The 23,330-nt window shown below is 49.2% G+C and overlaps 1 protein-coding gene and 1 long non-coding RNA gene across 2 annotated transcripts; both read right to left on the bottom strand.

Moving 5' to 3' along the window:
- LOC142827756 (uncharacterized) lies at nucleotides 1-22,817 on the bottom strand. The gene is made up of 3 exons (XR_012902485.1): nucleotides 22,640-22,817; nucleotides 1,425-1,538; nucleotides 1-417 (listed from the first exon to the last, which is right to left on the bottom strand). It is a non-coding gene; the product is annotated as an uncharacterized LOC142827756 (long non-coding RNA).
- On the bottom strand, nucleotides 13,032-13,976 carry LOC142827851 (olfactory receptor 52E2-like). The gene has a single exon (XM_075923977.1). The coding sequence runs from the start codon at nucleotides 13,974-13,976 to the stop codon at nucleotides 13,032-13,034; it is 945 nt and encodes a 314-aa protein (XP_075780092.1).
- Nucleotides 22,818-23,330: the final 513 nt, after the last annotated feature.

Raw genomic sequence — 23,330 nt, 5'->3', positions numbered from 1 at the left:
ATCAGCAGGGAGGGGAAGTAGCTGCTGACTGATGTTTATCTCCTGGAGAGCCAGGAGGTGGCCGGTAATGTGGTTACACTTCATGTCCTGTGTTATGTAGGAATCAGACTGGGTGTGCCCCGACCCAGGCCCGGCTCGCACTCAGATTGTGCTTTGCAGAATCACGGAGCAGCAGGGTCAGAAGGGACGAAAAAGTCCAGCTAGTCTGACCCTGCCAAGAGGCAGGACGTGTTCGGTCCAAACCATCTCTGGACAGGCGGGCGTCCTGCCTCTTTCTGAAAACTGCCACTGAAAGGCCTTCCATGCGCTCCCCAGGCATGTGAACCTTCGTTCTCTGCTTCCTGGTCGGAAGTTTCTCCTGAGACTTCATCTCCGTTCTCTGAGCAACCGTTTGGACCAATTCCCTCTGGCCCTGCCCTGTGCGGGAAGAGAACAAATCGCTCTGTCACGTACCTCTGAATCCCTCCCGTTTCCAACAGCCCAAGCTGAACACAGAGCTCCATGGGCCCGTCCACACCACGTAAAGCGTTACCCTCACCGTCTGACGGGCATGCCCTGTGCCTGGCGATACACCCCCACTGCATTTCCCTTTTTAGAAACAGATACAAACCCACCCGCCGTGATTTGTGGCTATTTCCCCCTGACTCCACTGCAGAGAGCCTGAAATCTCCAAGCGAATCCCTCCCCTCACCTAGCTGCCAGCTCTCGGGGACGGGTTACCTGCGCTAAGGGGGGAACCCTGCGGGCTGTGTTACTGGTGTCTCCAAGGAGCGCTGTGCCGGGGCTGTGTGGCCTTTTCATCACAGACAAGCCCTCAGCAGATTGGCCAGAAAAGTCTGGCTCTGCCGACACGGGGCGCTGGAGAATCTCCCACGTCCCTGGGCAGGCTACACGAATGGTTAATCATTCCGAGTGTGCAACCTTTGGCCTCGTTCCCAGCTGGGATGCGTCTCGTTTACGTTTCCCCATTTGGGCCTTTCTCGGCCAGGTTCTCCTCTGTGATTACTGTGTAACACAAAGGAAAGTTGTTTTCCCTGTTACGGCCCTTTGTCCAGCGCCCGGTCGTTCCGGAGTTCTCTTCCGCTCCCGTTCCACACGTTCGGCATCCCCATTGTCGTGTTGGCACCAGGGCTGCGCACTATTGTCACCAGGGCCACGTCCAGTGGGGAAACTCTTCCCCTCCTCCAGCTCACCTCTCCCCTGATGTGGTATCTATGGATCGCACCAGATCTTCATGTCACCATATCACACGAAGAGCTCACGAGGAGTGGGGGCTGCACTTTGACCCCTAACTCTGGCTCAGGGTCCCTGGGTTCCACAACCCAGCACCCTGATCGCTGGGTCTGTCCTGCCTTCCCTGTTCTGAGCAGGTAACTTTGCATTTCTCTTTATTCAGCCCTTCTGTTTGCCTGGTCCCCACTCACCAATGCTCCAGATCAATCCGTGCCTGCCCTGGACTCCCCATTGTCACCCCTCTGCCGGCCTTTGTGTCGGCCACAGATTTTATCGGCAGTGAGTTTCTCTGTACGTCCAGATCCCTGATGGAAATAGTGACGAAAATCAGACCTAGAATTGATCCCAGCTCAATCCCATTGGGTACAGCCCCTTTTGCTGCCAATTGCCCATTGACGACGCCTTTCTGCATTCGCTCAGTTACACGCCATTCATTCCCTTTCATGTGTGCTCTGCTGGAATTGGATAGTGTTGGTTTTCATACGAATATTTTCCCCTTCTAAAATGAATGCGGCAGCGAAACACAAGTCTGTTGCATGTGCAAGATTCCCCTGATCACCCAAACATGACATTAAATGATGAAAGAAATCTGAGTTCACAAGACCTGTTTTCCATTTTGTTGATTGGCAAGATATAATTCCTAGTCTTCTCTAATTACTCCCAGCCCAGCCCTTCCACTGTTCCTAACATTTCTCCAAAAATATTTGTTTAAATAATCTCTTAGGCTATGTCTACACTAGCCCCCTAGTTCAAACTACCTGTTATTCCTCCTGGAATGAGGTTGAACAGGTAGTTCGAACTAGGGATATGTCTACACTACCCCCCTAGTTCGAACTAGGGGGGTAATGTAGTCATATGGAGTTGCAAATGAAGCTCGGGATTTGAATTTCCCAGGCTTCATTTGCATAAAGCCAGCTGGCGCCATTTTTAAATGCTGGCTAGTTCGGACCCCGTTCCGCGCAGCTACACGCAGCACGGACTAGCTAGTTCACATTAGGCTTCCTAATCCGAACTAGCTGTACGCCTCTTTTTAAATAATCGCGGCTTCATTTAAATTTACATGGCTGCCACGCTAAGCCAACAAACAGCTGATCAGATGTTTGTCGGCTCAGTGCACTAGTCTGGACACTCCCGTGCCGACCTGAAAGCCCTTTATCGACCTCTGCGTTATGCCTCGTAGGATGAGGTTTACCTGGGAGGTCGATAAAAGTCTTTCATGTTGACAGGGGAGCGTCCAGACTAGCGCGCTGAGCCGACAAACAGCTGATCAGCTGTTTGTCAGCTCAGCGCGGCAGCCATGTAAATTTAAATGAAGCCACGATTATTTAAACTGTGGCTTCATTTCCCTTTGCCAAACAAACAAATCTACATGGCTCCATTGATGGAGCCATGTAGTTTAGATGAACCCTGAGAATGGTTACCCACCCCTCCTGGTGAACCAGTCACCACCTCCTCTTGCTTAGTTACCATCCCTTACCTCATGTGGGGAGGTTCAATTTCTATCGCTCCTGCTGTCAGTTGACACCCCGTACTGAACCCGGGTCAGTGGGTTCCTGTTATCCATACGGAATGTATTGGTACCAAGATCTCTTTTCACCAGCTGTTGTGTTACCACCCCTCTGGAATGTGCTCACAGCCTGTACCTCATGCCTCTTGTGCCTGGGTGTTTCTGTGATATCAGCCCTAATCTTGCCAACTTCCATGGCTCGCCACTTCCCTCTGCTTTCTATGAGCAAAGTCTCCCCCATTGCTGCCTAGGCCTGAGGCCTCACGCCCGCCCTGTGATACCCAGGCTTCTATTTCAGACTTTCCTCTTAGTACAACAGCATTCTCCATTCGCAAAGCCAGGCTCAGAAATTCATTTGCTCTCTGTGACAAGCTTTAGAGGGACCATGCCACCCAAACCGAGGCAGGCCAGTCGGTCCCCAGCCTGTAACAGTGTTTGGGATTCTTCCACACCAAGTGTGGGATGCTGCACTTGTCCTTGTTGAATCGCATCAAATTTCTTTTGGCCCAATCTTCTAATGTGTCTAGGTCACTCTGGACCCCAACCCTGCCCTCCAGTGTATCTACCTCTCCCCCTAGCTTAGTGTTATCTGCAGCCTTGCTGAAGGGGCAATCCATCCCCTTGTCCAGGTCATTAATAAAGATGTTGAACAAAACCGGCCCTAGAATTGATGCTTGGGGTGCCCTGCTTGACAACGATCACCAATCAGACATCGAGGCACCCCGTAGCTAGCTTTCTATCCAGCTGACAGTCCATTTGTCCAATGCATAGTTCCTTAACTTGCTGGCAAGAATATTGTGGGAGACCGTATCAAACGCTTTGCTAAAGTCAAGGCATATCACATCCACTGACTTCCCTATGTCCACAGAGCCTGTTACCTCATGATAGAAAGCAATCAGGTTGGTCAGGCATGACTTGCCCTTGGTGAATCCATTTTGGCTATTCCAGTTCACTTTCCTCTCGTTCAAGTACTTCAAAATGGATTCCTTGAGGATCCCCTCCATGATTTTTCCGGGGACTGAGGTAAGGCTGACTGGTCTGTAGTTCCCTGTTTTGTCCATCTTCCCTTTTTTAAAGATGGGCACTACATTTGCTTTTTTCCAATCATCCGGGATCTCTCCCGATCTCCACAAGTGTTCAAAGATAATGGCCAAAGGCTCCGCAGTGACATTTGCCAACTCCCCCAGCACCCCCAGATGCATTAAACCCAGACCCATAGATTTACATATATCTAGCTTTTCTAAATAGTTCTCCTCCAAAGCTGTCCACCACCTTCCCATACTGTGCTCCCCAGTGCAGTAGTCTGGGAGCTGACCTGGTCTATGAAGACAGACGTGAAGGAAGCATCGAGTACTTCAGCTTTTCCCATATCATCTATCACTCGGGCTATGTCTAGACTGCAGGTTTCTTTCAGAAGAAGCGTTTCCAGAAGGGATCTTCCAAAAGAAACTTCTTCCGAAAGGGAGCATCTACACAGCAGAAGTGAATTGATGATCTGCTTTTTCGAAAGATAGCGTCCACGCTGAACGGAGGCTATCTTGCATGTATGTATGTGCTTTCTCCTCTTTTGAAAGAACTCCCTCTTCCCCGTCCACACACACCTTCAAGAGTTCTTTTGGAAAAAGGTTTCTTCCTCATAGAAAAAGGCTTACCAATGTTGGAAAAGCCCTCTGTTCTTTTGATTTTTGTTTGAAAGTGGTGGAACGAGGTGTACCGATAGTTCGGAATAGGAAGCCTAATCCGAACCACTTACTCCATGCCGCATGTAGCCGCGGGCACGGAGTCCGAACTAGCAGGGATTTAAAAATGGCGACGCCCAGCAAGATGCAAAAGAAGCCCAGGAAATTTAAATCCCGGGCTTCATTTGCAACTTCGGTTGCCTACATTAACCACCCTAGTTCGAACTAGGGTGGTAGTGTAGACATACTCTATGGCTATGTCTAGACTGCAGGCTTCTTTCGAAAGAGGCTCTTTCGAAAGCATCTTTCGAAAAAGCCTCTTTTGAAAGATCGCGTCTAGACTGCAGGCGGATCTTTCGAAAGAGAAATCCGCTTTTTCAAAAGAGAGCACCCAGCGAGTCTGGATGCTCTCTTTCGAAGACGGCCTATTTACATTGAAGAACGCGTTCTTTCGAAAGAGGAACTTTCGAAAGAAGGCGTTCTTCCTCGTAAATTGAGGTTTACCGCCATCGAAAGAAAAGCCGCGTTCTTTCGAAATTATTTCGAAAGAACGCGGCTTGAGTCTGGACGCAGGGGAAGTTTTTTCGGGAAAAGGCATCAAAGTGGTTAGTTATTTATGTTCATTGTTCTGCATTCTGAAAATGTTTTTCTGTGGGTGAAGTGTGACCAATCTACTGCAACCAGGAGAAGAGTCTCCAGTTTTGCATGCACTGTCTAATATTAACATTGCCTCTCTATCCAGGCATTTGTGCTGTGACCATCATCCTAGACTCTGGGCCCATACAGTCACTCAGGGAATCGTACGGTACGTGCAGGAGACGCTGTTCTGCTTCAGCATTGGACACCCTCTACCCTGCTCCATGTCCAGTTCCAACACAACCCACTTCACCAACCCCTCCACCTTCATCCTGCTGGGCTTCCCTGGACTGGAGCCGTTCTATGTCTGGATCTCCATCCCCTTTGGAGCCATCTATGCCATAGCTATCTTGGGGAATATCACCATCCTGTTCATTGTGAAGACGGAGCCGAGCCTCCATGAGCCCATGTACTATTTCCTCTGCATGCTCTCTGTCAGTGACATAATTCTGTCCACAACCATCCAGCCCAAGTTACTGAGCATCTTCTGGTTCAAATCCAGGGAGATCGATTTCAGTGCCTGCTTCACCCAGATGTACTTGGTGCTCTGCTTCTCTGTGATGGAGTCAGGGATCTTCGTGGCCATGGCGTTGGATCGGTACGTGGCCATCTGCCATCCCCTGAGACATTCCACCATCCTGGCAAACCCGATTGTGGTCAGGATTGCTCTGACTGTGGTGCTGCGTGGTGCTGTAATCACACTGCCCGTTCCAGGGCTGGCGAGTCGATGGGTGTATTGCAGAACTGACCATATCCCTGGTCCATTCTGTGCGCACATCGCCGTGGTGAGCCTGGCCTGCGGTGACACAAGCGCCAGTAACTACTACGGCCTCTTTGTGCTGTTCTGTGTAAATGGTTTGGATGTGACTTTTATTACTATTTCCTACACCCAGATCCTCAGGGCCATCTTCCGCCTCCCCACCAAGGACGCCCGGCTCAAGACTTTTGGGACTTGCACCTCCCACCTCTGCGCCATTGTGGCCTTTTACATCCCAGGTCTCTTCCTGTCCCTCTTGCAACGTTTTGCACAGAACGTACCTGTGCATTTCCACGTCCTCTTTGCCAATCTGTGTCTCTTGACGCCCTCCATGCTGAACCCCATAATCTTTGGGGTGAGGACCAAACAGATCCGGGAAAGACTCTTTCGGCTCTTTCATCATAAAGGGGCCTAAAGTTTGGTGCTGCAGCTCAGGGGAGGGTGGGAATGAAGGAAATGGAACCTTCCCATGACAGGAACAGAGAGAGCAAGTGTTGGTTCAGACCTTCAGAGTCACAGAGGTTTGACTGAGCTCTTTGCAGAGGGAGCTGGCGACACGGTACTGGGTCCTTTCACCCACATTTTTTTATTGTAGAGCCAGTGAATAAAGAAAAGTTATTCATTAGTTCCCATAATATAAGGACTAGAGGACACCAAATGAAATTAATGGGCAGCATGTTTAAAACTAATAAAAGAAAGTTCTTCTTCCCACAACGTGTAGTCAACCTGTGGAACTTCTTGCCAGAGGAGACTGTGAAGGCTAGGACTATAATAGAGTTTAAAGAGAAGCTAGAAAAATTCATGGAGGTTAGGTCCATAAAAGGCTATTAGCCAGGGTATAGAAATGGTACCCCTGGCCTCTGTTTGTCAGTGGCTGGAGAGAGATGGCAGGAGACAAATTGCTTGATCATTGTCTTCGGTCCACCCTCTCTGGGGCACCTGGTGTTGGCCACTGTTGGCAGACAGGCTACTGGGCTAGATGGACCTTTGGTCTGACCCAGTATGGCCATTCGTATGTTCTTACGTTATGTTCTTATGTAAGTTCTGAGCAAAGTACTGAACGCCTCATTCTAACAGCAGATGCACCCCAATGATGCCACTTAAGCCAGCAGCTGCAAGTCTGCACAAAGAACTTTGCAACTGTTGTATGTGTTTGATTCCTTTTGCCATTTTAACTTCCTTCCTTCCTTCCTTCCTTCCTTCCTTCCTTCCTTCCTTCCTTCCTTCCTTCCTTCCTTCCTTCCTTCCTCCCAACAGTGGAACATGGGAAGCACCAGCTACGCTGAACTGACTTTCCTGCAGACCTGCGATCTTGAATGTGGGCTGTGACAGCCACCTAGAAAGAGCCGAGTCATGGACAGACAGGGGACTTGCATGGTAGCTATTGCAGCCTGACAGGGGGCCTGCTTGTAGGCAGGCGATGGCCCCAGCTGAGCAGGGGCAGTCCTGTGCTAATGACCCCCCTGCTCTGCAGGGATCAGACACAGCCATGCCCCTGCCAACCAGACGCACTAGTTCTAAGTGGGGTACGTGGTAACCCTCACTGCCAACCCCACAGAGAAGGCAAAAACCCACTGTCCAGACCAAACCAACTCTGGGCGTGGAAGGAAGGGAACCTCCCCCTGAAAGGGAGCAGAGAGGGGAGAGGCTGGGCCCGAATTTTTGAAGACACACAGACTGGATGAGCCAGAAGACATTGGGGCAGGAGAAACGCACGAGGGTGGCAGGGAGAACTCTGTTTTTTTGCAGCATTGTGGTTGCAGCAGACAGAGAGACTCCAGCTCAACCAGAGGCCAGGAGCTGCAGGAAGTAGCTCTGGAGACCTTAGGAGGGTTGGGCCAATTCCAAAGGGAGCTTCAGGGAGAAAGTGAAAAGATAACCCCAACTATCGATATCAAATGGCCCGGTCTGTATTCTAGCCAAGCTTTGTAGTTCATTGAGGGGATGATGAGTCCATGCGCTACGTCATCTATTGTCACTGGCTGTTACTTAGGGTTACACTGTGGGGCTACAGAAGTGTAGGGCTGGTCAGCATTTAGAGGACCCAAGCACTAGGCGAGTCACACAAGCTGGAGCACAAGGACCTGTAGGTAGAGGCCTGCAACATTTTCGCTTCGCTATTTTAGGTTTTAGAGACAAATACTAACGAGAGAAATGACCAGAAGACAACCTGAGGCCTTAAGACTATGGGACCGAGACATTCCGAGATAATACTGTGCAAAATTACTCAGAAGCTTGATACATACAAAAGTTTTTAAAAAAATGTAAAGCAAGCAACAGAGACACTCCAGTGATGCCATTTAAGCCAGCAGTTTACTGCCTGCACTGAGAACTTCACAATTGTTGGATGTTGTTGGTTTTCTTTCTTTCTTTCTTTCTTTCTTTCTTTCTTTCTTTCTTTCTTTCTTTCTTTCTTTCTTTCTTTCTTTCTTTCTTTCTTTCTTTCTTTCTTTCTTTCGACAATGAAACCCTGGGAGGCTCCCAACTCAACTGAATGCACTTTCCTGCAAACCCTCAATCTAGAGAGATGGAAACGGCATCCATCTACCAGTCGTGCCTTTACAGGTGACTTGCCCAGGGCACACCTTGTCCCTGACTTCTCTAGTCTCCTCCCCCAGTTGCTCATTGGATCTTCTCCACTCCCAAACTTGATGGTATAAGTGACCAGGAAACAACCTGATGTCTGAAGATTCTGGATAAGGAGCATTAACTGATAATATTACACTAAATATTAGAATATTAGATACAAAATTTGTAAAAGTGCATCTGTCTCAGACATGTCTTACTCACAGGATACAGGTTAACCCTACATAGAATTGGGGGCCCACTGATTTGCAGGAGAGACAGACCAAGAAGAGAAAAGAGGGCTAACACTGTTCCAGACATGCACAGAATGTTGTTGTAGGTAGACTCTCATTATAAAAAGATAGTGGGGAATGAATTTTATGATGTGCACCAGTAGCGAAGTAATGAATAGATTTGTGTTATTGGTAATAACAAATAAGTTATCTCAGTGGTAATTACTCCAGCCTGCTTGGCTTAGGCATTTTTAATTTGTTACTGTAAGAATTACATTTAAGCATCCGAGAGAAATGAAATTTTGAAATGCTCAGAGCAGGGAACAAACTAAAATAACAACCCTTGGATATAATAAACTTGAGGAGATGTATGTGCATTGGAAAGTATCCAGAAATTTGAGCAACTGCTGTAACACACAAGTATGTGCTATGAGCTGAGTGTGAAACAGAGTTTGTCTGCAGGTGAGGCTGAGGCAGAGTGTGTGGGTGTGCATGTGTGAGAAAGAGAGAGCTTGTAAGAAAGAGACACACAGATTCTATTGTAGAATAGTGATAGAGATGTAGCCGTGTTAGTCTGGGGTAGCTGAAGCAAAATGCAGGACTATGTAGCACTTTAAAGACTAACAAGATGGTTTATTAGGTGATGAGCTTTCGTGGGCCAGACCCACTTCCTCAGATCAAATAGTGGAAGAAAGTAGTCACAACCATCTTGTTAGTCTTTAAAGTGTTACACAGTCCTGTAAAAAGACGTTGTGTCTTGGAAAAGAGATAACTAACGGGGCTGTGAGAGGTGTGTAAAACCAGGATTTGTGTGGAGAAATTGAACGAGGAAATATGATTTCCCCCTTCACATAACACAAGGCCTAGGGGTCACCCAATGTGAGTAGCAGGCAGCAAATGGAAAATAAACTCAAGTAAATGTTTCCTCACAGTAGACCCGGGGCCCTCTGGGATGTTGTGACGGCCAAAACTATATCAGGGTCCACTAAAAACTAGATAAGTTTGTGGAAGGTGGGTCCCTCAATGACTAGTATCCGGTATCGGCCGGGGTTGTGTCACTATTTTCTGTTTGCCACAAGCTGGAAATGGACGACACGGCTTGTGTCACTTGTTTGGCCTCTTCTGCTCGTTACTCTGAAGCACCTGGCATTGGGCATTGTCAGAGGACAGGACACGGGGCTAGACGGACCATTGCTCCGGCCAGAATGACTGATCATAGAATCCCAGGGCTGGAAGGAGCAGGACCAACCCAACTCAATCATTCCAGCCAGGGCTTTGTGGAGCTGGGACATAAAAACCTCTAGGGATGGAGATTCCACCCCCTCCCTAGGGAACCCATCCCAGCGCTTCCCCACCCGCCTAGGGAAATAGTTTTTCCTAATGTCCAAGCTGGACCTCCCCCACTGCAACTTGAGACCATTGCTCCTTGTTCTGCCATCTGCCACCAGTGAGAACAGCCTCTCTCCATCCTCTTTGCCGCTCTCCTTCTGGGAGCTGAAGGCTGCTACCAAATCCCGCCATTTTGGAACCCTCCTTCAGGGAGTTGAAGTTTGCTAACAAATCCCCCCTCGGTCTCTTCTGTCCACTGAGAGCTCTGTAGACTGTTCCTAGGTTCATGGGCATAGGATGTGCTGTGCTGTAGTGTGTTTAAGAACATAAGAACATAAGAACATAAGAACGGCCGTACTGGGTCAGACCAAAGGTCCATCTAGCCCAGTAGCCTGTCTGCCGACAGTGGCCAGCATCAAGTGCCCCAGAGAGGGTGGACCAAAGACAATGATCAAGCCATTTGTCTCCTGCCATCCCTCTCCAGCCTCTGACAAACAGAGGCCAAGGACACCAATTTCCTAGATCTGTGTGTCTCTATATTATGGGATCTGTGTGTCCCTATATTATGGGATTTGTGTTGCAACCTGTAACCAGGGTTCTGGGGGCAAGGAGAATACACTGAAACGGATCAGTTAGGGCAAATTACACATAGTAGGGCTAAGCCCCCCTGAAAAGTGGTGGTGGTTCTAACACTTGAATTTACCAAGACAGAAAGAAAACAGCTTTCCCGGTGCTCTACTGGTCACACCGACACCAAACCGGCTTCCACCCAGACAGCCAAGTCACATGTGACGATGGTTATTGAATATCTTATTCATCATATCCAAAATTCTTAGAATCCCAAAGAGTTGGACACGTCGTCTCCCAGGTGACAGACTATTTCAGATCTGACCCAAAGCCACGCTGTGACAAAGGATGTTACCGAGAGCATCCGATTCAGGGCAAACAGCTTAGAGCAGCCACATCTCAAGTGTGATCCTCCGCTGTAAGTCTCTTGTCCATCATTCTGGCTAACAAGAAGCCACACGAGCAATTCCCTCAGACACGCCCATTCCCCTGTGCACCATCACCAGGAGCTCTCTTCATGCAGGCATGACAACCAATCTCATCAAAATAAAAGGTCCTTCCGTTCCCAAAGAATCAACCACATTCCCAGGTCAATTTATAAGTCTGATCTTACCCAAAAAAGCATAATGGGCCCTCTATTAATGTCCATGATCTAATGGTTTATTCATAAAAAGTGAAAGGAGGAGAGCTAAAATTGTAAAAGGAATCCACTACCTACAACCATTGCAATACCCTTGGTTCGGGCTTCTAGCCGTGCTGGAATAAATTCCTGGCTTTAGTCTCTGGAGTACATCTGCAGCTTGGATACTCATTTAGTCCTTTATTTAGAGCTTCAGAATGTGTCAAAAGCCTTCTTGAGGGGAGGAGCAGGACTGAAGACAAAAGGGAGGGGTTTGGGGATTTCATAGACCTTTCACCCCACCCCCTTAGTTATTTCTTTTCCACGATGAACAATTTCAGTCTGTTTAATCTCTGAAGTATCTGTCTCCTTGTGCATTTGGTCTTCTCCTGCACTCTTCACCACACTCCATCTGCTAAGGGGGAGGAGGCATCTGCCTACACATAGTATTTAATGACCAACTTGTCCCTCTGACAAAATCTCACCCAGAAAGAAGAAGGGAGTACAGGCAGTCCCCGGGTTACGTACAAGATAGGGACTGTAGGTTTGTTCTTAAGTTGAATTTGTATGTAAGTCGGAACTGGTACATATTGTAGGGGAAACTCTAGCCAAACATTTTTTTTAGTTTTAGATAGCATAGGGAAAGGTTAACTCCCCTCTAATGTTTGTTTTGCTGTCTGTTCCCCTGTTCAGAAGATTTCACATCTATTTCTGTCCCTGTGACAAACTCAGGACTAAAGGAGTAACTCATCAAATACCAAACAGCTCTGCACCATGCTTTGAGCTAATAGCTTTATTTCCACACACCACCCAGGGTTCTAGGAGGAGGGTCCTTTTTTTGCTAACACAATGAGGCCAGCACTTTGTTTGTTTTGGTGGAGTCTTTGTTTGCCCAGGGAGCCCAGCATGTATAGGGGGAGGAGGGGCGGAGAGGCTGCTTTTGTCTGCTGTTCGGCAGCCTGTTGCTCAGGGGAGGGGGCAGCCTGTTGCTGGCAGGGGGGAGGGGGGAGGCGTGCAGGATGCGAGGCCACGGGGGGGGGCAGCGGGCGTGGGGAGGCACTTTTCCTCTGCCCGGCAGCTCTGCGGGATCCCTGTCCCTGTGGCCAGCTGCTGCAGGCAGAGGCCAGTTGGAGCCGGCCGAAGAGGAGGAGAAGGTGGATTCTAGGACCCAGGTGAGCGAGCCCCGGGGACGCTGCTGCGCTCCGGGAGCCCGGCATGTATAGAGGGGAGGAGGGGCAGAGAGGCTGCTTTTGTCTGTTCGGCAGCCTGTAGCTCAGGGGAGGGGGCAGCCTGTTGCTGGCAGGGGGGTGGGGGGGGCAGCGGGCGTGGGGAGGCACTTTTCCTCTGCCCGGCAGCTCTGCGGGACCCCAGTCGGAGCCGGCCCGAGGAGGAGGGGGATCCTAGGACCCAGGTGAGCGAGCCCCGGGAATGCTGCTGCGCATGTGCGGGAGTTGCCTCACCCCGTTCGTATCTAGGGATCCGACGTAAGTCGGATCCACGTAAGTCGGGGACTGCCTGTAAACCAATTCTACATCAAAGCAGTTTTCTGTCATTTGGGGGGAATTCCATTGTTCTTGCTGTAGAAAAGTACAATCAGATGGTGTTTGGGGGTCTCATGAGCATGTCACCTGTCCATAAAGGACTCCGTTCTTTGCAGGTAGAAATCATCGCTCCCAGGCTGGTCTGAATGTTCACAGGGAAGCTCATCCAATGTGGACTGGCACAGCCCAAGACCCACTGGCAGCCAAACACTTCTATTCCACTTGAACAGGTCCTTCGCCATACACTGGGCGAGTCTTCTGTTGGGGCGCATCTACACAGCAACGTTATTTTGGAATAACGGCACCTTGTCATCAGCAAGCTCACAAGAAGCTCAGTCTCAGGGCCAGAGCACCAGGGGAAAACATCACTCCGTCTGAGTTATGAGCCGCAGCAGCCTGTCCTGGATCTGTTTGGTTCTCACCCCATAGATAATGGGGTTCAGCACGGGAGGCACCAGCAGGTGCACATTGGCCATGAGGATATGGAAATACAGGGGCACATGGTGGCCAAACCGGTGTGTGAACACGGTGAAGAGAACTGGGATGTAAAAGGCTGAAGTGACACAGAGGTGGGAGCTGCAGGTCCCAAAGGTTTTGAGCCAGGCGTCCTTGGTGGGGAGGCTGAAGATGGCCCTGAGGATCTGGGTATACGATACAGTGATGGAAAACACATCCATAACACCCACCAGGATTGTTACAATGAGGCCGTAGTAATTACTGATGTGGGTGTCAGCACAGGCCAGTTTCACCACGGCCATCATCTCACAGAACGAGTGGGAAACAACGTTGGTGCGGCAATATGGCAACTGTCTCGCCAGGAAGGGAGAGGGCAGTGAGAAGATGCAGCTGCGCAGCACCACGGCCAGGCCTATTTTGGCAACCACAGAGTTTGACAGGATGGTGGAATGTCTCAGGGGATGGCAAATGGCCACGTAGCGATCCAAGGCCATGGCCACAATGATCCCAGACTCCATCGCCAAAAAGCTACCTATGAAGAACATCTGGGTGAGGCATGAACCAAAATCGATCTCCCTGGAATTGAACCAGAAGATGCTCAGTGTTTTGGGCAGGGTGGACGTGGACAGGACCAGGTCGGTGACGGCCAGCATGCAGAGGAAATAGTACATGGGCTCATGGAGGCTTGGCTCTGTCTTCACAATGAAGAGGATGGTGAAGTTCCCCAAGATGGCCATGACGTACATGGCACAGAAGGGGATGGAGATCCAGCCATGGGCTGCCTCCAGGCCAGGAATGCCCAGCAGGATGAACATGGAGGGGCTGGTAAAGTTGATTTTGTTGGACTCTGACATGGATCAGAAGAAAAAATGTCCAACCCTGAGGCAGAACAATGTCTCCTGCGTGTACCGTGCACTTCCCTGACTTCCTGAATCTGCTCAGGATCCCAGGAGATGATCATAGAATCAATGCCTGGAAGGAGAGACAATGTTAATATGAAACACGCCCCGCACTGCTGGCGGCTGTTCTCACATGCGAAGCAAACTGATCACTCTTCATACTTCAGAGAAGTGAATTTGGAGCAACTTACCCAGCTCATTCAAGTTCCCTATTTTGTGGTGCTCTATGAGTTGATAACACCTACATGTCGTGATGTGAGAAACCTCAGTTGGCACCAGCAGGAAACACAATCATGATATTGGTCATCCTGTTGGGATTAAAAGTTTTATCCTTTTTATATCTGTATTTTAGAATTAATCTTGTAGGAAACACAATCATGGATACTGGTCATTCCTCCTTATTCTAGACTGTCGGGCAGTTTGTGTTCCCCCACCTGATTCCACAATATCTGAGATTTGGAAAAAATTAAGCTTTGCCAAGATTAGTACCATGGGAAAACTGAACCACACCTTGGGGAAAGGCCTCGGTGTCACTGATGGTAACTCAATGGAAACATCTGCTCAATCCCAGCAGGGGACAAAGAGAGACCATGTTTGTATACCTAAGAATGGGATGGAGGAGAACCTGCTCTGGACATGTGCTCCGCTGTCACCTCTTCTCTATAAAGGACACAGCAGTTAGAAAGGGATTACTTGTGACAAGCCATGAGAATGGGGGGAGTCTGCCATGTGAAGTTTAGTGAGGATGAAGTTTAATAAGGGCAAATGTAAAGTCCTCCCCTTAGGAAGGAACAATCCATTTCACACATACAGAATGGGAAGTGCCTGTCTAGGAAGGAGTACGGCAGAAAGGGATCTAAGGATCACAGTGGACCACAAGCTAAATAAGAGTCAACAGTGTGACACAAAAAAACAATTCCGGGAGGCATTAACAGGACTGTTGTGAGCAAGACACGGGAAGTGTTGATCAGGCCTCAGTTGGAGTATTGAGTTTTTTCTGGACACCACATTTCAAGAGAGATGTGGAGAAATTGAAGACGTTCCAGAGAGGAGCAAGAAAAATGATGGAAGGTCTAGAAAATATGAGCTACAAGGGAAGAAAGAACTGGGCTTGTTTAGTTTCGATATTCCACACCACTCTTCATTTGCATAAGCTTTTCTGCAAGAAGGCTATAGTGTAACCGTAGCCCTTGATGTTGCTTGGTCCTGCCGTGAGGGCAGGGGACTGGACTTGATGACCTCTCGAGGTCCCTTCCAGTTCTAGTGTTCTATGATTCTATGATATGCAGACAAACTGAATTGTCTCGGGTTCTTCTATTCAGAGAAGAGACAAAGAATGGAGCATAATATAGAGGAGTAGAAAATAAAGAATGGAAAATATTACATTCAAATGAACCAACAAAGAAGTATTCAGTCACTTAGTGCTTCAAAAAGGCTAATTCTCTGAAACTGAGAAAATTATCATCAGAACTGATTAGAAGGGAAAAAATTGCATAGAAAAATGAGAGTGAAAACTGGGAGGTCTTTAAGAAGATATTTGTAGATCTCTAAAATGACCCAATTTTACAATTCAGGAAGAAGAGAATTTTGGACTAAAACCAGTGGAAAAGAAAAGGGAGCCATCGGGGAAGGGTGAAATCCAGAGTTAGGGGTAACACAAAGGAAAGTATAACTATTATAATATAAAAAGATTTTGGGTCGTTGTTAGAGGGTGAGAGAAAACGTGTTAATATTACCGAGAAGATGTTTGTGTGCCAAAAATACAGTCCTGCATTTGGAAAGAAGCATGTGACAGAGCCCTGGCTGGGATGATTGAGTTGGGTTGGTCCTGCTTTGGGCAGGGGTCTGGACTCGATGACTCCTGAGGCCTCTTCCAGCCCTGGGATTCTGTGATTCTATGAAAAAAGGCCAATACAGTGTTGGGGGCAGGAGCAGAAGCACGACAAGCAAGTCACAGGAGGTGATATCATTGCTGTATCGGGTGCTGGTTACGCATCAGAAAAAGTCCCGTGTTCGATTCTGGGCACTGCTGGACAGAGAGATGCAGAGAACTTGGAGAGGACCCAGAGGCGAGTGACAAAGTTGCCCCAGAGGGTGGAACACCAGCCCTCCGAGCAAAGGCTGGTGTAAGGGGTGATGTTGAGTTTGCAAAGGCAGCAATGAAGGGCAGCCAATACAACTCTCTTCAAAGACTGAAAAGGAGTCAGAACAAGATGGGGAAAGTTGTTCTCCCTCTGCCAGAGCGCACAGCACAGGAGGCAAGAGGGTCCAGTTACAGCCGAGCCGATACAGACGAACTATCCAGCTAGAATTCGTAACCACCGCAGGGGAAGGGAAAGATGCCCTGGGAAGTAATGGAAGCTCCTTCACTGGTGGGTTTCCAAACTAGGTGGCTATTAACCTCCGTGACATTGGCTAGACACAACCAACCTTGCATCCCGGCAGGGGTTAGAGGAGTTGTCCCGTGTGATGCCTCGTAAACTGGGGCTCTCGGACGTAAAGTCCTGCTGTAGAAAAGGCCTCATACAAAAATAAGTCAAGGGGCTCAGAACAGGGGTAACTGGGGGGAATGTAATGGCCTGTGTTGTACAGGAGGTCAAACTGGGAGCTCTCCTGACTCGAACCCTACGAGTCTGTGGACAGAGAGAGCCGAGCAGGCATTTCTCTTGACTGCGTCTCACGACACGCAGGCAGGAGAACCATCGATTCCATTGAGTCGCTGAACGTATGACACTGGGAAGAGAAGATTGTTACATTCTACCTATTGGACCTGTGGAACTCCTTGCCACAGACATTATTGGAGCTAAGAGCTTAGCTGAGTGGGATTCATGAATCCATTGGCCAATGCAGGTGGTGCTGGTGGCATAATTCAGGCTGTCTGACCCCTTTGGCTTTTATTAGTCGCTGGTAAGTTTGATGACCTTGAAGCATTTTGACTGAAATGTCTCCCACTTAGTGTCTGCTTCTGGCCGAATCGTTTTGTGAACGTTTCAGGCCTCATAGTTTAAGAGACTTCTTAAGTGAAGTGAGGAGAGACCATGCCCTGCCCATGTGGGAAAGCCCTGGTAATGGTCCCAGTGAGTAGCCCTGGTATCGAAATGATTTATAGCAAACAAACATCACGTACCAACCCATGAAGGATTAAATTAATGTGTTGTCAGTATAACACACAACACCTCTGTGTGACCTGGATGTTAAGCCTGGTCTTTGTAAAGAGGTATGTGCATGGACACAGGTATACAACCAGGAGGGGATCGGTGAAACTGGAATAAACCTGCTTTACTGCTTTGAACCTGTTGTAAGGCCTGGGAAGGGATTATGAGGGGGTAGGTAATGACTGGAGGGAATTTGGTGCAAGGGCCAGGACCCGTGTGGTAATGATTTGGTGCACCTGTGTATGCATGCAACTGTAAGTGGTCAGTGGGAAAGGGGTAATTACCATATAAGACATTGCCCTTTGTTTGAGAAGTTGCAAAAACTTTTCCTGAGAGTATCCTGGAGATTTTTGCCCAGGAATGCATTCCTGAATAAAGCTGGTTGCTTAAGAAGGGTGTCTGGAATTCATTTGGTAGGGGTTTTGAACCCCCATCCGAACCTCCATCACCCACCACCACAGCCAGGGCTCTGACACGCAGGAGGACGAGCTGACGGTCTCTCTGCATTAACACACAGCTGCCCCCGGGACTCTCACTCCAAGGGGAGCTTCGCCTCAGTGAGGTCTGAGTACAGAGCCGGCTACAGCCCGAGAACCTGGCTTGTGTTGGAATCTAGGGTGTGTCTAGACTACATGCCTCCTTCGACGGAGGCATGTAGATTAGCCAGATCGGAAGAGGGAAATGAAGCCGCGATTAAAATAATCGCGGCTTCATTTAAATTTAAATGGCTGCCCCGATCTGCCGATCAGCTGTTTGTCGGCAGATCGGGGGAGTCTGGACGCGCCGCGTCGACAAAGAAGCCTTTCTTGATCGGCACAGGTAAACCTGGTTTCACGAGGCTTACCTGTGCCGATGAAGAAAGGCTTCTTTGTCGGCGCATCGCGTCCAGACTCCCCCGATCTGCCGACAAACAGCTGATCGGCAGATCGGGGCAGCCATTTAAATTTAAATGAAGCCGCGATTATTTTAATCGCGGCTTCATTTCCCTCTTCCGATCTGGCTAATCTACATGCCTCCGTCGAAGGAGGCATGTAGTCTAGACACACCCCTACCGAGCCCTTCCATCCGGAAGGATCCCCCTTGCCACTGAAATTCAGCCACCATGGGAGAGACCATCAGGCATCCGAGAGCAGGGGACACAGCTCAGAATCATAGAACACTAGGACTGGAAGGGACCTTGAGAGGTCATCGAGTCCAGTCCCCTGCCCCCATGGCAGGACCAAGCACCATCTAGACCATCCCTGATAGACATTTATCTAACCTGCTCTTAAATATCTCCAGAGACAGGGATTCCACAACCTCCCTGGGCAATTTATTCCAGTGTTTCACCACCCTGACAGTTAGGAACTTTTTCTTAATGTCCAACCTAAACCTCCCTTGCTGCAGTGTAAGCCCATTGCTTCTTGGTCTACCCTCAGAGGCCAAGAAGATCATTTTTTCTCCCTCCTCCTCGTGACACCCTTTTAGATACCTGAAAACGGCTCTCATGTCCCCCCTCAATCTTCTCTTTTCTAAACTAAACAAACACAATTCCTTCAGCCTTCCCTCATAGCTCATGTTCTCTAGACCTTTCATCATCCTTTTTGCTCTTCTCTGGACCCTTTCCAATTTCTCCACATCTGTCTTGAAACGTGGTGCCCAGAACTGGACACAGTACTCCAAGTGAGGCCTAATCAGTGCAGAGTAGAGCGGAAGAATGACCTCCCATGTTTTGAGAAGTCATGGTGTTTTAGACACTGTTACTCATGTCCCGTGGCAAGGGCGCTGGGGTGTTGAGTGGCCACTCAGCGGGGAACGGACCATAAGCTTACTCTCTGTCACCCACACGCCCATTGCACCGGGATGGGAAGCAGTCAAGCTCCTTAGCAAGGGATGGGCCCCAGTGAACTTCCCCCACAATCTACCTCAGCTTGGTGTGTCCCGCCCGCCTCTCACCCCCGCCTCACACCACGAGAGCGCCCAGGTGTCTGTTAACGTTGAAAACTAAGCGGAGCCGAAAGGACCCAAATATCGTCTGTGCCCCTCACACCCATGGTTCACTGAGTTCATCACACAGGTTAGCTCCTCCCCAACGATGGTACCTGTGAATTCTGAGTCAACAGCGTCCTCCCTGGGAACCTCTCTCACGGAGCGGAGCCCCACACCGCTCTCGCCCCCGCACCGGCAGCAACATCCGAGAGCAACCCAGGGGTATGCCAAGTGCAGTGTTTATAACTCAGCTGTGCTCAATCCCCATGAGGGTCCTTTGACCTCTAGAGAACAGTCCAGCATCTGACTGTAAACAGGCTGGCACCTGGAGACGCACTAGCCAGTGTCTCTGTTTCCACATCCGTGCTTCTGCGCTTTGTCCAACTCTAAGGATAAAGGATAATTAAGGGACCTGCCTGAGGGAAAGGAGAACTCTCGCGCTCCGGGCTGAGTCAGAGAGGAATTGCCTGTTCGGAGTATTTCATTATATTTAACAAAAAATTGATTAACAGGAAATCAAGGGATAAACCCAGATTTGTTTGAGATCTGATACCTTCTACATGTCCACGATGGATGTGTAAATAGTAGTTATGACAGATCAGAGGGAACGTTACGAATCTGTAGGATTAGAGATGAGTAATTATCATCAGTAATTATCACCATCCTGTGAGGCAGCTTTCATTGACGGTTTTACCAAACACCTATGAAAGGAAAGTCACTATGATCATATGCACATTCATGGATAGGTAAACTGAGGCACAGGGCAATGTAATTTTGTCAGGGTCACAGAAACTAGGAGTCCTGGCTTCCAGATGTAACCGCTGTCTCCCATCACTAACTGAGTGCATGCCCAGAGGGAATGGGAGTCATAGAATCATAGAATGCCAGGGCTGGAAGAGACCTCAGGAGTCATCAAATCCAGCCACCTGCCCAAAGCAGGACCAACCTAACTAAATCAACCCAGGCAGGGCTCTGCCATGTTGTTCCCCCTCCCTAGGGAACCCATCCCAGTGCTTCCCCACCCTCTTAGTGAAATAGTTTTTCCTAATATCCAAGCTAGACCTCTCCCACTGTAACTTGCAACAATTGCTCTTTGTTCTGCCATCTTCCACCACTGAGAACAGCCTCTCTCCATCTTCTTTGGAGCCTCCCTTCAGGGACCTGAAGACTCCTCTCAAATCCCCCCTCGCTCTTCGCTTCTGCGCACTAAACAAACCCAAATCCCTCAGCCTCTCCTCATAGGTCATGTGCTCCAGCCCCCTCATCATTATGGTTGCCCTCTGGTGGACCCTCTCCAATGTGTCCGCATCCTTTCTATAGTGGGGGGCCTGGAACTGGATGCAATACTACAGATGTGACCTCACAAGTTCCGAATAAAGGGGAATAATCACTTCCCTAGATCTGCTGGCAATGCTCGTTCTAATGCACCCTACCATTCTATTCGCCTTCTTGGCTACAAGGGCGCACTGCTGACACCTATTCAGCTTCTCATCCACTGTAACCCCCAGGTTCTTTTCTGCAGAACTGCTACTTAGCCAGTTGGTCCCCAGCCTATAACAATGCCTGGGATTCGCTCCTGACAGGACCTCTGCTCCATCGGTGATGAGAAACTTTCGGCTGTGTGCGTAACAATCGGTACTCCCTTTATCTAGAGAGTTAGACCCTGTGCACTTGGGTCAACACAGGAGCTCTCTGAGAGGCCCCGGAAACAACAGATGCAGGCAAGGCTTGAAATCAATCGAGCAGGTTTATTGTCAAATGCGAAGCTCTACCAGTTGGTAACAGAGATCAGTACAATGTTACACCACTGGGCACTATGGCCCGCGTTGACAAGGTACCAACACCGGGCAGGCCTGTTGCCGTATAACAGATATTAACTGCAGTCGGTCAGAGTTTAAGCTACTGTGCATTCTGTAAGTTTAGTCAATGACACCTGCCGTTCAAGCGCCTAGGGCGCCTCCCCCCAAGGTCGGCCAGAGAGCACCTTTTATAGACAGGTATAAACAACTTACATCACTTCTTTACGTACCAGGTTACCACCCTCTGTTGCCTAGTTACCACCCCTCACCTTACGGAAGGGGGGCTTACTTACTATCCTTCATGATGTCAATTCCAACATGGTCCTGAACCTAGGTCGGTACGAGTATTAGTTTTTGGGGAGTCTTTGTACTAAGACATTTCTTATTAGATGTTCTGTTACTCCCCTTTGGCTCACAGTCTGTACCCAGTGCGTCCCTGTGTCCTTCCATGCTCGACCTAACTTACACAATCACACAGTTATCAGTAGGGCCTCTTTCTTGGCTCCTGTGTTACTGAACCAAAGTCTTGCTCACTAGATTACAGGCCTGTTGCTGCTTTCATGCTACAGGCTTCTGTTTAGGCCTGCTGACTCCATGTTACTGATCCTCGACTTACTACAGGTGCATGTAATGTATTCTCCTTAACAACCTTACTCTCGTGCTTTTTTTTTTTTATTAATAAACCTTTAGATTTTAGAGTATAAAGGATTGGCCCAGCGTGCCCTTGTGGGTAAGATCCAAAGTGTAAATTGAGTGGGATCTGTGGCTGGTTTCTTGGGACTGGAAGAACCTGTTTGGGATAGGTAAGATTGGTTCTATAACCCCTCCCCTGTATGTTGGCACGGGGCTCATTGTGGCACAAGGAGAGCTGCGTGCCTAAGGGGTTTTCCTCATGAGGCATCCTGCTGCGCGGATTGGCAGCTGGAGCACTTGGTGTGACTGGTGTGTGACCTATTTGGGATAGAGGCTGTAAGCAGCCCTGTTTTTGAGCAATTTGTCCTGAGCAGATGTCCTCAGCAGTGCCCAGACCCAGACTGGTTCGTCACAGAGGGATTTGGGTTGGTTTAGTCTTCAAAAGAGAAGCGTGAGGGGGGATTTGAGAGCAGCCTTCAACTTCCTGAAGGGAGGTTCCAAAGAGGCTGGAGAGAGGCTGTTCTCAGTAGTGACAGGTGGCAGAACAAGGAGCAATGGTCTCAAGTTGCAGTGGGGGAGGTCTAGGTTGGAGATTAGGAAAAACTATTTAACTAGGCGGGTGGGGAAGCGCTGGGATGGGTTCCCTGGGGAGGGGTGGAATCTCCATCCCTAGAGGTGTTTGAGTTCTGTCTTGACAAGCCCTGGCTGGGATGGTTTAATTGGGTTGGTCCTGCTTGGCCAGGGGGCTGGACATGCTGACTCCTTAGGTCTCTTCCAGCCCCGGGAGTCTGTGATTCTAATTCCATGAAGCCAGCCCGAGGGTGAGATCACTCATCCCCACAGTGTCCCCCCTTGGCTCCCTCACCTCCTAGATCCACTGCTATTGTCCCTGGTGGGAGGGAAGCAGGGAAAAGGGAAACCAGAAAAAATCAAAGAACTTCCATGTCCCTAGTGATAAAAAGGCACAAAGATGGGAGTGGGGGATGTCTCAAAACTTAACATAAAGTTTCTGTGCCTCAAATTTGGGCAGCACCAAGTGGATCAGGTTACATATGTACCAGACCTCTCTGTGGCTCTCAGCTCCTCAACAGGGACATCGGTCCTCTAGCAAAATCGGCAGTGGGAAAGAAGAAAGCTCCAAAGAGGCGCCTCCTCGTGCTCATGGGTGTGACCCTGAATTTTCTCTCAGTCCCTAAGGAGAGACCTTGAGGAGGAGACTCCCTGCAGCAAAGCTACGGGAATCTTTGACATTGCCCCTGCCCTACAGCCTGTCCCACCTGGCCGTTGCCATGGACTCTCTGTGAGGTCACCGCCTCCCAGCCTCCTTTGACCAATAAGCTGAGGTGCCGCAAAAGACCCTTGTGATGTCACTGCCATACCCAGCCCTGCCCTGAAGCTCCAATGTCCTTCCCTGGCCAGTTGCTTTGCATGTTTGAGCTGCTCCCCCTGTGTCAGCCCCACACGCCGTGTTAGTTCTGGGCATCAAGCAGGCTGCAGGGGCTGCTCAATGGGTGACCCTCGGTTTGGCGTAGATTTGTCGACTTTAAGTTCTAAAGAGACTTTTAGATCATCTGATCTCACCACCGCTCCCTGCAGATCACAGTCCGGCTGGAGGACGCAGCTGTGAGTTTTGGACCAAAGCACACTCCACGCGGGCATTTGGTCTTTATTGGAAGACACCAAGAGATGGAGAAACCAGCCGTTCCGTGGGGAGTTTGGAGGACACTGATGCAGTGACAGGAAGGGAATGGACC

The sequence above is a fragment of the Pelodiscus sinensis genome, chromosome 1 (genome assembly GCF_049634645.1).
Source record: "Pelodiscus sinensis isolate JC-2024 chromosome 1, ASM4963464v1, whole genome shotgun sequence".
Taxonomy (NCBI): domain Eukaryota; kingdom Metazoa; phylum Chordata; order Testudines; family Trionychidae; genus Pelodiscus; species Pelodiscus sinensis.
This window is presented reverse-complemented; position numbering and strand designations above follow the sequence as displayed.

Bases quoted from the DNA above. Each gene is read 5' to 3' on its own strand.
- LOC142827851 (XM_075923977.1), bottom strand. From the start codon at position 13,976: ATGTCAGAGTCCAACAAAATCAACTTTACCAGCCCCTCCATGTTCATC.